Source organism: Anolis carolinensis, chromosome 2 (genome assembly GCF_035594765.1).
Source record: "Anolis carolinensis isolate JA03-04 chromosome 2, rAnoCar3.1.pri, whole genome shotgun sequence".
Taxonomy (NCBI): Eukaryota; Metazoa; Chordata; class Lepidosauria; order Squamata; family Dactyloidae; genus Anolis; species Anolis carolinensis.
This window is the reverse complement of record NC_085842.1, coordinates 2,643,384-2,656,556: the sequence shown is the minus strand read 5'-3', so window position 1 is coordinate 2,656,556 and position 13,173 is coordinate 2,643,384. Positions and strand designations below refer to the sequence as shown.

At 43.2% G+C, this 13,173-nt stretch overlaps 1 protein-coding gene across 2 annotated transcripts in view; it reads left to right on the top strand.

Moving 5' to 3' along the window:
• Positions 1-9,450, top strand: part of LOC103281129 (zinc finger protein 135) — a 10,301-nt gene extending 851 nt beyond the window's left edge. Inside the window, exons 1-3 of one of the 2 annotated variants that reach the window (XM_062972803.1) lie at positions 1-1,108; positions 4,448-4,593; positions 4,818-9,450. The exon at positions 1-1,108 is cut by the window's left edge and continues 851 nt beyond it. In XM_062972803.1, the coding sequence (XP_062828873.1) occupies positions 5,113-6,507 (1,395 nt within the window). In that variant the 5' untranslated portion in view covers positions 1-1,108; positions 4,448-4,593; positions 4,818-5,112 and the 3' untranslated portion in view covers positions 6,508-9,450. Of the gene's footprint in view, positions 1,109-2,588; positions 4,308-4,447; positions 4,594-4,817 lie in introns of those variants that run through there. The other variant, XM_062972802.1, reaches the window with a different exon arrangement.
• The last annotated feature ends 3,723 nt before the right edge of the window (positions 9,451-13,173 follow it).

Below are 13,173 nucleotides of genomic sequence, written 5' to 3'. Positions count from 1 at the left end.
GGTGTGTGTGTGTGTGTGTGTGTGTGTGGGCCATGTTTGGTCCAGATCCATCTCTGTTGGGATTTGCCTGATCTTTTGAGGTGAGTGTATGTACTTCACATCCCATCATCCAGGGCCCATCCCCTGCCAAACCCTACCTGGACTTCAAGTGGGTCATGGGGTGTGTGTGTGTGTGTGTGTGTGTGTGTGGGCCATGTTTGGTCCAGATCCATCTCTGTTGGGATTTGCCTGATCTTTTGAGGTGAGTGTATGTACTTCACATCCCATCATCCAGGGCCCATCCCCTGCCAAACCCTACCTGGACTTCAAGTGGGTCATGGGGTGTGTGTGTGTGTGTGTGTGTGTGGGCCATGTTTGGTCCAGATCCATCTCTGTTGGGATTTGCCTGATCTTTTGAGGTGAGTGTATGTACTTCACATCCCATCATCCAGGGCCCATCCCCTGCCAAACCCTACCTGGACTTCAAGTGGGTCATGGGGTGTGTGTGTGTGTGTGTGTGTGTGTGGGGGCCATGTTTGGTCCAGATCCATCTCTGTTGGGATTTGCCTGATCTTTTGAGGTGAGTATATGTACTTCACATCCCATCATCCAGGGCCCATCCCCTGCCAAACCCTACCTGGACTTCAAGTGGGTCATGGGGTGTGTGTGTGTGTGTGTGTGTGTGGGGGCCATGTTTGGTCCAGATCCATCTCTGTTGGGATTTGCCTGATCTTTTGAGGTGAGTGTATGTACTTCACATCCCATCATCCAGGGCCCATCCCCTGCCAAACCCTACCTGGACTTCAAGTGGGTCATGGGGTGTGTGTGTGTGTGTGTGTGTGCCAGGTGTGGTCCTCTCCCTTTGGAGGCTCAGCCCCGCCTCTCGATGGGCGCCTCCTCGTGGCCGCCATGTCCAGTCCGGGCGGAAGTCGAGCGAGAGGGAGGCCTCCGCTGCCCAGAGAGGCGGGAGGAAGTGCTCAGGAGGGGAGGGGAGGGTGAGGCCCTTCCCTCTGAGCTCACTTCCGGAGGGGGGAGCGGGGCCTTGTCCTGGCGCCCTCCCTTCCAGGCCTGGGCCTCGCGTGGGCCTCCTCTCCCGGGTGTTTGGGCCTGGCCTCCCTCAGGGACTCCGGTGAGTGTGGGCAGGCCTGGGGCGGAGGGGAGTGGGCTCTCCCGGGGGTCTTCCTCCCCCTCCCCCTCCCTCAGCCACAGACCAGGCCCGTCTCCCGCCCCCTCCGTGGACCCCACCCCAGCCTTCCCTCCCTTTCCCATTCCCATTCCCACCCACGCAGCACAGACCAGAACCACCCCGAGGCCCGCTTCCTTCCACGGGCCTCCATCCCCTCGGTGCTGCGCAATCCCTCCGGCTTTCACCTGATGTTTAATCTCTGTTTGATGAATTTTACTACCAGGGTTGGATGAAAAGTAATGCCTCCACCTTCGGAACTCCTCAGCAGATGGCAGCCCTGGTCTGCGGCAGGTCCTGGCTTGTTCAGGAGACTCTCCTCTGCAGTTAAAGTAGAGTCTCACTTATCCAAGCCTCGCTTATCCAAGCCATTTTTGTAGTCAATGTTTTCACTATATCGTGATATTTTGGTGCTAAATTCGTAAATACAGTAATCACAACATTACTGCGTATTGAACTACTTTTTCTGTCAAATTTGTTGTATAACGTGATGTTTTGGTGCTTAATTTGTCAACTCATAACCTCATTTGATGTTTAATAGGCTTTTCCTTAATCCCTCCTTATTATCCAAGATATTTGCTTATCCAAGCTTCTGCCGTCCCGTTTAGCTTGGATAAGTGAGACTCTACTGTAGTTCCATTTGGCGGGAAGCCTTAGCATTGAATGGTTGTGTTGTTAAAGTGCAAAGTATGGAACCCTGCGCAGACGGTCGGTTAATGCAATTTAAGCTTTGCTTGGCTAGCAGAAGATCTGTGCACGATGGGTACCCCATGTAAGCCGCCCCGAGTCCCTCCGGGGAGATGGGACGGGATATAAGAATAAAATTATTATTATTATTATTATTATTATTATTATTATTATTATTATTATTATTATTATTATTATACCCGGGATCCTGACAGCTGAAATGAAAGTGCACAGACTTGAAATTTGCCAGGAACTCACTCTCTCTCTCTCTCCCTCTCTCCCTCTCCCTCCCTCTCCCAGCAGGCCCACCCAGACAGTGTGCATCATGGCTTTGAAACTTGCACCTGATGTTACATCTTGGCTTTCAGTATTTTAATATGTATTTTGTAGAAATATGTTGTGATATGTGTATTTTAAAGAATGTTTCGGGTTAATGTCTGTTTCACAATGTTGCAACCTGCCTCAAGCTACAGTAGAGTCTCACTTATCCAAGCCTCGCTTATCCAAGCCTCTAGATCCGGGGTCCCCAAACTAAGGCCCGGGGGCCGGATGCGGCCCTCCAAGGTCATTTACCTGGCCCCCACCCTCAGTTTTATAATATAATATTTTTATATCAGTTTTAATAATATAATATATTGTATATACATATAGTATTGATACTAATATTATGTTACACAATATAATACTAATAATAATACCATATAATAATATTAATTGTATGTTATATATTACATATAATATTACACTATAGTGGTATAGTTCAATATAGTAATATATAATGCTAATATTGTGCTATGCTAATAATATAATATATTGTATGTACATACAGCTGCTCTGAGTCCCCTTCGGGGTGAGAAGGGTGGGATATAAATGTAGTAAATAAATAATTAATTTTATAATTATAATATTATAATAATATTAATTATATGTTATATATTACATATAATATTACACTATAGTGGTATAGTTCAATATAGTAATATATAATGCTAATATTGTGCTATGCTAATAATATAATATATTGTATGTACATACAGCTGCTCTGAGTCCCCTTCGGGGTGAGAAGGGTGGGATATAAATGTAGTAAATAAATAATTAATTTTAGACTTAGGCTCGGCCAAAGTTTGAAATGACTTGAAGGTACACAACAACAACAATCCTAATTAACTTGACTATCTCATTGGCCAGAAGCAGGCCCACATTTTCCATTGAAATCCTGATAGGTTTTTGTTGGTTAAAATTGTTTTCATTTTAAAATATTGTATTGTTCTTTCATTGTTGTTGTTGCTGTTTTGCACTACAAAAAATAAGACATGTGCAGTGTGCATAGGAATTTGTTCATTTTTTTTTTCAAATGATAATTCAGCCCAACAGTCTGAAGGATTGTGGACCGGCCCTCTGCTTCAAAAGTTTGAGGACCCCTGCTCTAGATTATCCAAGCTATTTTTGTAGTCAATGTTTTCAATATATCATGATATTTTGGTGCTAAATTCGTAAATACAGTAATTACAACATAACATTACTGCATATTGAACTACTTTTTCTGTCAAATTTGTTGTATAACATGATGTTTTGGTGCTTAATTTGTAAAATCATAATCTAATTTGATGTTTAATAGGCTTTTCCTTAATCCCTCCTTATTATCCAAGGTATTTGCTTATCCAAGCTTCTGCCGGCCCATTTAGCTTGGATAAGTGAGACTCTACTGTATTACTATTATTATTTCTATACTTTTCATAGTGATGACACTTTTTCAAATGGATCATTAGGAACATAGTAATTCCATTTTCTAGGAAACTGGAGGTTAAACCAAGCCCTTCTAAGAATTAGAGACAGATAGATAAAAAGGTAAAGGCTTCCCCTGGACGTTAAGTCCAGTCATGTCTGACTCTGGGGGTTGGTGCTGATCTCCATTTCTAAGCTTACTTAGAAATAATGGAATGTATGGGAATGCAATGTATCTCATGGAAACCTGTGGATACGGAAGTCTGCCTACACGTTGTGATTCTTACTTGTTTTTATTTGGAATTCTGTAACTTTAAAGCTTGTCCCATGGATCTTCTATCTCTCCAAAAATGATAGGAATAACGTCTGTGAGTAGTTAGGAATATTTGGAGACACGTTCGTATTATTAATCATAATACTTACTTTAGTTTTGTATCCCACCTCCATCTCCCCGAAGGGATTCAGAGCTCACATGGGCATGAACCCAACATCGACATAACTTAAAACAATCCATGAAATGTAAAACAATATAACAATATAGTATAAAACAGCATAAAACAACATAAAATATTTTCCCTCCTTGGAGTGCACTTTCCTCAGCGCCAGCCCAAGGGAGCCATGCTCTGCGTGAGGATCAGGATGAGGGCGTTCCCTTCTGCAGCCTCCCCATTATCTGATGCCCTCCCCTTCAAAGCCCACCCAGTGCAGATGTTGATGTTATTCCAGTCTCCAGGTCTGCATTTATCATGCCTTTCTTTTAAAATAAATTGCAATTCATGAACCATTAGTAAGAAAAGTTTAAAATAGTAAAACATAAACAATTGTGTTTTGGGAACACAAGCTGATGTTCTAAAAATACTTTTTTCAAAACAGACACATCATACTGCTGAGCTGAGCTGGAGGTAATACGAGGCTGCAACACATCCACTGCTCCCCATTCAGGAGCAAAGGAAGGGCGGGAAGGATGTAAGTACCCTCCGGAGGCAGGAAGAGGAGGGCAGAGGGGCCTGCAAAGAAAGGTAAGTGTAAGACATCGCATACATCGAATATTTGGGCACCGTCCCCTTTGTCCCTAAGGAGGGATTGTTCGTTGTTGGGCAAGTGTTAAAAGTATTTGTCACCAGGCAATGGGCGCCTTCCCTCTTCCCCTGGGTTTGCTCCAGCACGAGTCTTGTTCTTCATGTTTCATGAGATCTTTCTCTGTTCAACTCCTGAAGACATTTTCCTCTCATTTGTCTGGCAGGTAACTTCTGAACAAGTTCTGCGAAGAACATCTTGTGAGAGTTTTGCCCGAGGAATGCTCTAAGTCTAAAGTGAATTCAAGATGCACAGCAATGACAACAAGAAGAAATAAGTACTAGAAAAATACATTTCAAGCTAAATGCCTGTGCAATTATAAGGGGGGAAATAAGATTGTGCTGAAGAAAGAGACACTTGCTGAAAGTGAGAAGAATGCTAAAGTAATACAAAGACTATGCTGTTCGGGAGGTTATATCTGTGAACCCCTGGCATGATATTTGAATTATAATTGTAAAAGAATGGCAAGTCCTCCACCTCCCTATCATGGATCACACACAGGGGAGAAGTTACATCAGTGTATGGAATGTGGGAAACAATTTGATAGGAAAAGTCATCTTACTAGACATGAACGCACCCACACAGGGGAGAAGCCTTATAAATGCATGGAATGTGGAGGAAGCTTCAGTCGCAGTGGCAGCCTACGTTCCCATCAAAGGACCCACACAGGGGAGAAGCCATATAAATGTATGAAATGTGGAGGAAGCTTCAGTCGCAGTGGCAGCCTACGTTCCCATCAAAGGACCCACACAGGGGAGAAGCCCTATAAATGCATGGAATGTGGAAAGAGCTTCAGTCAGAGTGGCCATCTACGTTCCCATCAAAGGACCCACACGGGGGAGAAACCACATAAATGCTTGGAATGTGGAGAAAGCTTCAGTCGCAGTGACAGCCTACGTTCCCATCAAAGGAAGCACACAGGGGAGAAGCCCTATAAATGCATGGAATGTGGAAAGAGCTTCAGTCAGAGTGGCCATCTACGTTCCCATGAAAGGACCCACACAGGGGAGAAGCCATATAAATGCATGGAATGTGGAGAAAGCTTCAGTTGGAGTGGCAGCCTACGTTCCCATCAAAGGAAGCACACAGGGGAGAAGCTCTATGAATGCATGGAATGTGGGAAGAGCTTCAGTCAGAGTGGCCATCTACGTTCCCATCAAAGGACCCACACGGGGGAGAAGCCATATAAATGCATGGAATGTGGAGAAAGCTTCAGTCACGGAAGTCTACGTTCCCATCAAAGGAAGCACACAGGGGAGAAGCCACATAAATGCATGGAATGTGGAAAAAGTTTCAGTGAGATTGGCAATCTGCGTTCCCATCAAAGGACCCACACAGGGGAGAAGCCACATAAATGCATGGAATGTGGACAAAGCTTCAGTCGGAGTGGACATCTACGTTCCCATGAAAGGACCCACACAGGGGAGAAGCCATATAAATGCATGGAATGTGGAGAAAGCTTCAGTTGGAGTGGCAGCCTACGTTCCCATCAAAGGAAGCACACAGAGGAGAAGCCATATAAATGCATGGAATGTGGAGAAAGCTTCAGTTGGAGTGACAGCCTACGTTCCCATCAAAGGAAGCACACAGGGGAGAAGCCCTATAAATGCATGGAATGTGGAGAAAGCTTCTGTCAGAGAAGCAGTCTATGTTCCCATAAAATGACCCACACGGGGGAGAAGCCCTATAAATGCATGGAATGTGGAGAAAGCTTCCGTCGGAGTGACAGTCTACGTTCCCATCAAAGGAAGCACACAGGAGAGAAGCCATATGAATGCATGGAATGTGGAAAGAGCTTCCGTTGGAGTGGCAGTCTACATTCCCATCAAAAGACTCACAGGGGAGATGCCATATAAATGCATAGAATTTGGAGAAGGCTTCAGTCAGAGTGACCATCTGCATTTCCATCAAAGGACCCACACAGGGGAGAAGCCATATAAATGTACCGAATGTGAAAAGAGCTTTAGAAAAAGTTCAGTATACAGTAGACATCACAGAACTCATGTACCTCTAGAGGAGACGGGCCTTTGATTTTCCGAGCTCTCTCTAAAAAAGCACTGCAAGGAAAGAGGAAGGCCAGCACCTTGCTCTCTCTCCCCCAGAACTGCAGTTTGTGTGGCCTTGGCTGACGACTACTGGGAGCAGGTGTCACTCAGAGGGGCTCTTTTCTCAGGATTGCAGCAAGCTTCGAACTTCGGCCAAGAACTCGAACACTGTTTCCATCCTAAATACCTTGGTGTCACCTTAGATCGAACACTAACATATAGGAAACACTGCCTGAACACCAAGCACAAAGTACCTGCGCGCAACAACATCCTGCGGAAACTGACTGGCAGCGCATGGGGTGCAGACCCACAATTAATAAGAACATCAGCCCTGGCCTTGTCTTTCTCAACTGCTGAGTCTGCCTGTCCTGTCTGGCACAAGTCTGCCCATGCAAAGCAGGTGGACATAGCACTGAACGAAACATGCAGAATCATCACGGGATGCCTTAAACCTACACCTGTTGATAAACTCTACAAGTTAGCTGGCATTGCTCCTCCTGACGTGCGACGGGAAGTTGCTGCTAATGGTGAGAGAAATAAGGTCGAACATTGTGAAAGCCACCCACTGCATGACTATCAGCCTCCTCCCACCAGACTCAAATCAAGGAAGGGCTTCATGAGAACCACCACTCCTCTTGATGTTCCTCCAGCAACAGCAAGGGTGTCCCTCTGGGCAGCTAAACCTGGCAATCCCAACTGGATGACCCCCCATAAGGGTCTTCCTTCCTCCAGGGGCAAACCAAGAATGGGCAACTTGGAAGTCCCTGAACAGACTCAGAAGCGGAGTGGGCAGATCTAAAGACAACTTGGCAAGATGGCACTACCTGGAGGAATCCTCCACCTTGTGTGACTGTGGAGCAGAACAAACAACTCCGCATATGTATGCTTGCCCACAATGCCCTGCCTCATGTACGGAGGAGGAGTTGTCTAAAGCTACGGACAATGCGGTTGCTATTGCCCGCTTTTAGTCCAAAACTATTTAGTTGCTTGTGATTTCCTTTTTTTCATCATTTTAAAATGAAATTGTTTGCAATGCTTTTTGACACGAAATAAATAAAGCAAGCTTCGAAGGGATTCACCTAACTTCCTCCCCAAGGAGACCCATCGCAGGCTTCTATGATGATCTGTGAACATTTGCTGAAATGCGCAGCAGCTGAGATCTCGGGATAAAAGGTTCTGAAAAAGAATAGCTCTTTGGTAGCAGATAACATCATATCTTCATACTCCTTACTCATGTCTTGGCTCTGCTTCATTCAACGGCATTGAATGTTTGCTGTGCATGTGTATTGTGTGGACTGTGATCTGCCCTGAGTCCCTTTGGGGAGATAGAGCGGAATATGAATAAAGTGTTGTTATTATTATTATTATTATTTTGGGCTCTAGTTCTGTACCTGTAACCTTTTTCTGGACTTTGTTGTATACTGAATCATTGACTCTAAATTCTGGACTGACGTCCTGGTTTCGTTTATGGACTGGACTTTGTTTGTATCCCTGACTTGCTGGCTTGATTTTGGGACTCTAAATTCAGTTTGCACTCTTGATATCTTGGTTGTTATTTGATGAAATCTGCTTAATGAACTCTTGGCATATGACTATTGGTCTGTATCCTTGGGTCTTGTTTATTTTTGCTCCTGACCTGGATCTGCAGTACTCGACTTGTCTGCATTAATTGGACTCTTGACCTGCACTTGTGTTCCTTGTTCCTTCGACTGTGTTGCTCCAATTGCATTATTTTTAGCCCAGTGGTTTCCAACTAGGGATCAGCTGACCAGGGACCACTCTCCAACATTAGTACCAAAAGGGTTACGAATCAGTTTTTGGTCAACTTTAGATTTGGTTTTGTTATTTGGGGTGCTGATTCAGAAAATGGCATTGGACAGACCACATCAGCTCTAGTTCCTGATACAGAACACATGCCACCCAGTAGTCGCCATCTGCTCGCCCACAGAAAACCATATTCAATAAGCCTCGGCACTATAAGAGGGTTTTGCGAGACTACGCGCTCTCATCGCAATGGTGTAGTAATGGTGAGGCCGTGGACCCTATTTAAGCTCTTGCGGACCATTGGTGGCCCACGGACCACAGGTTGGCAACCACTGTTTTAGCCGGACCAAAGACTTCAGTTTTCCTGTAAGTTAATATGGTCTTGGCTTATCTTGTGTTTGTTTAATAAACCTCAGAGTTTATACTAGGAGAGCCCTGGAACAAGAGACCATCACGCTTCATGTGCAATTATCATTGCTTACAGTGAATCATTTTTGGTATTTGGGACTGTTTAATCCCCACCTTTGGCAAAGGGTCCATTAGGATACACAACATATCTCCCTAACAGCAGGGAATGGAAGGCAAAGAATGATGACAACGACTGATGTACATTCATGAATCAGTTCAGATGGACACATTAACTAAATTGATGAAGTATAGAGTACAGAACAGTATTGAAAGGAGATAAACAGATAATCATATAGTGAGTGAGAGGTTTCTAGACTGTGGTGTGGGGTCCATTAATTTTGTTCTTATTGTGCAAAGTGTGTGTCCTTGTTCCCTTTATATTTGTTAAGTAGTCCTTTTTTTTAAAAGGTACCAAAATTATAATTTGTGTAAAAAAAATTAAATGCCAAAATTGTAATTTGTGTAAAAAAAATTAAATGCCAAAATTGTAATTTGTGTAAACATGCTTTGATTTGTTTTTCTTTTTCTGTGTTTGAATAAAATGTTTTTTTTAAATAAAATGTGATAGAGCAGCTTTAAAAAGCCAATGTGATTCTAGGCTGTACCAATGGGAGCATGATGTCTAGATCCGGGTAAGTTTTAGTTGACTCTGTGTCCAGTTCTGAGCAGCTCAATTCAAGCAAGAGTTTGGGATGCTAGAATGTGTCCAGAGAAGGACTCTAGGGAATGGCTGAGGGAGATGAGTGTGTTTAGTTTGGAGGGGAAAAAGGCCGACGGGACAAGAGAGTCGATAATTGGAAGCATGTCCCATTGAGGAGAAAAGGGCAAGGAATAGCAAACACAGAGCTACAGCTGAATGTCTTGTTCTTTTCAAACAATTAAACATTCATCTTCTAAGTCTAAACGTTAGCAAGGTCATTGAAAAGTAGAGTCCAGCAGTCTCGAAAGTTTAGGACTCCCATGCTTAGGCTTCAGGACTAGTATTCAGGACTAAAGTTGGTTGTGGAACGCCCTCCCAAATGATGCCAGGGAGGCTCCCTCTCCTATCTTTCCGCAGGAAAGTTAAGACCTGGTTGTGGGACCAGGCTTTCAAGCAAGAGCAGCAGCATCAATCACTACCACACCTTTTAGAACTCAATGACAGACCCAGTTTTTAGACTCCAAATGTGCCAGTTGTATATTTATATGTATACTAGCTGTGCCCGGCCACGCGTTGCTGTGGCGAAGTCTGGTGGTCTGGGAAATAAAGTATTGAGGATTTGGTGGTAGTTAAGGTCAAGGGTAAAGGTTTTCTCCTGACGTTAAGTCCAGTCGTGTCTGACTCTGGGGGTTGGTGCTCATCTCCATTTCTAAGCCGAAGAGCCGGCGTTGTCCGTAGACTCTTCCAAGGTCATGTGGGCGGCATGACTGCATGGAGCGCCGTTACCTTCCCGCCGGAGCAGTACCTATTCATCTACTCTCATTTGCATGTTTTCGAACTTTGGGGTTGGCAGAAGCTGGGACTAACAGTGGGGGCTCTCTCCGCTCCCCCAATTCAAACCTGTGGCCTTTCGGTCCAGAAGTTCAGCAGCTCAGCGCTTTAACACGCTGCACCATCAAGGGATATTATTTCCTAAAGGTTGTGAATATACAATATTTTGGATTTTTTTTGTCTGTTGGAGGCAAGTCTAATTGCTGCAATTAGGGAAAATGATTAGCATGTAATGGCCTTGCAGCTTTAAAGCCTGGCTGTTTCCTCCCTGAGTGAATTTTTTGTTGGGAGGTGTTAGCTGGCCCTGATGGTTTCCTGTGTGGAATTCCCCTGTATTCAGAGTTTAGTTCTTTATTTAGTGTTCTGATTTTAGAGATTGTATTGTTCTGTTTTATTATACCACAGTAATTTTTATATATTCAGATTTCAGTGTTTTTGAAGCCAGATTGTATTCATTTTCACAGTTCACAGCAAAACAATAATAATAATAATAATAGTAATAATAATGACTTTGGTAATGCACACTGCTTCACTCCCTTCTCAGCTTCCTTTCTGGAAGAATCCTTTCTTGGGAGATGTTAGCTGGTCCTGCTTGTTTCCTTTGTGGAATTTCCAATTTCCCTGCTTTCAGATGTTGCTCTTTATTTACTGTCCTGATTTTAGAGATTATATTGTTCTGTATTATTCTATCACAGTAATTATTTCATATTACATAGTAGAATCTCACTTATCCAACATTCACTTATCCAATGTTCTGGATTATCCAACACAGTCTGCCTTTTAGCAGTCAATGTTTTTGTAGTCAGTGTTTTAAATTCATTGTGATATTTTGGTGGTAAATTTGTAAATACAGTAATTACTACATAGCATTACTGCGCTGGAACTACTTTTTCTGTCAAATTTGATGTATAACATGATGTTTTGGTGCTTAATTTGTATAATGATGACCTAATTTGATGTTTAATCAGCTTTTCCTGAATCCCTTCTTATTATCCAACATATTCACTTATCCAACGTTCTGCCGGCCTCTTTATGTTGGATACGTGAGACTCTACTGTATATTGATAATGTTATATTATCTGCTTAAAACTGGATTATATGAGGCCCCTTTTACACAGCTGGATAAAATGCACACTGAAGTAGATTATATGGCAGTGTGGAGTCAAGATAATCCAGTTCAAAGCAGATAATCTGTATTTTATAGGCAGTGAGGAAGAAGCCTGAGGCCTAACTGTGCCTGTCCCCTGGGCTGAGTAGGTTGCTAGGAGACCAAGTGGACGGAGCTTATACTTCAAACTGGCAGCAATTGGATTTTTTTTTTTTTTCGTGTCAGGAGCAACCGGAGTTGCTTCTGGAGTGAGAGAATTGGCCGTCTGCAATGACGTTGCCCAGGGGACGCCCGGATGTTTTGATGTTTTATCATCCTTATGGGAGGCTTCTCTCAAGTCCCCGCATGGAGCTGGAGCTGATAGAGGGAGCTCATCCGCACTCTCCCCGGGTGGGATTCGAACCTGGCAGCTTTCAGGTCAGCAACCCAACCTTCAAGTTACGAGGCTTTTATCCCCTAGGCCACCGGGGGCTCCAGCAATTGGATAAAAACTATTATTCCTCTCCCTGTAATTAAGACTTTATTTTTTTTTCTTTTTGTTGTATCAACCTTAGAGCAGTGGATGATGGGTTGTCAAATTTCGAGGTTGGGGGCCCTGTAATTTTGTTGTTTTGTCCGCTGCCCTGATGCCATTAGGAATGTTTAATGTATTTAATTTTAATTGATTGAATGAGCTGTATTATATTTATATACGTGTTTTATTGTAAGCCGCCCTGAGTCCCCTATTGGGTGAGAAGGGCGGGATACAAGTACAGTAGAGTCTCACTAATCCAAGCCTCGCTTATCCAAGCCTCTGGATAATCCAAGCCATTTTTGTAGTCAATGTTTTCAATATATCGTGATATTTTGGTGCTAAATTCGTAAATACAGTAATTACAACATAACATTACTGCGTATTGAACTACTTTTTCTGTCAAATTTGCTGTATAACATGAAGTTTTGGTACTTAATTTGTAAAATCATAACCTAATTTGATGTTTAATAGGCTTTTCCTTAATCCCTCCTTATTATCCAAGTTGTTCGCTTATCCAAGCTTCTGCCGGCCCGTTTAGCTTGGATTAGTGAGACTCTATTGTATTGTAATAAATAAATAAAGTCTTTCCTGCTCCTCTGGGGCCTTCACAAGACATTTGATATATATATAATATTAATACAGCATACCCTGAAATATCACTCGTTTATTGAAAGGTTTAAGTTTGATAAAGTTTGGGGTACAGTTGCAAGGTCCTCCTGAGGCTTTCGGGAGCTTCGAACTCTGGGCCCTCTGAAACAACAACAATAATAATAATAATAATAATAATCTTTATTTGTATTCCGTCCTATCTCCCCAAGGGAACTCGGGGCGTCTTCCAACATACAACGGCAAATATTCAATGTCTCTGTTAAACAAATAAATACTGACATAAAATCCCAGAGAAACCCTGCTTATGAAAACAACATTCAAATCTCACATCAAATTAAAGCCAATAAATTAAACTACGCCTAGTCAAACGAAATTGCATAATAACGTAAAATCTAAACAAACATCCGCCTTAATTTAAAACAGCTAACTAGCGGTCACAAAACAGTGTGAGTTGGTTGTCTAGTCAAACGATGGTCATTGGGCTGGCGAAATGGTTCCCAACCAAGGGCTTGGGACTGATCTCTCGTTACCTTCTCCGCCGCCTCCTCTCCATAGGCTCGTGGGCATAGGTAGGTAGGTCTTGAGTTGCATTTTGAAGGAGAG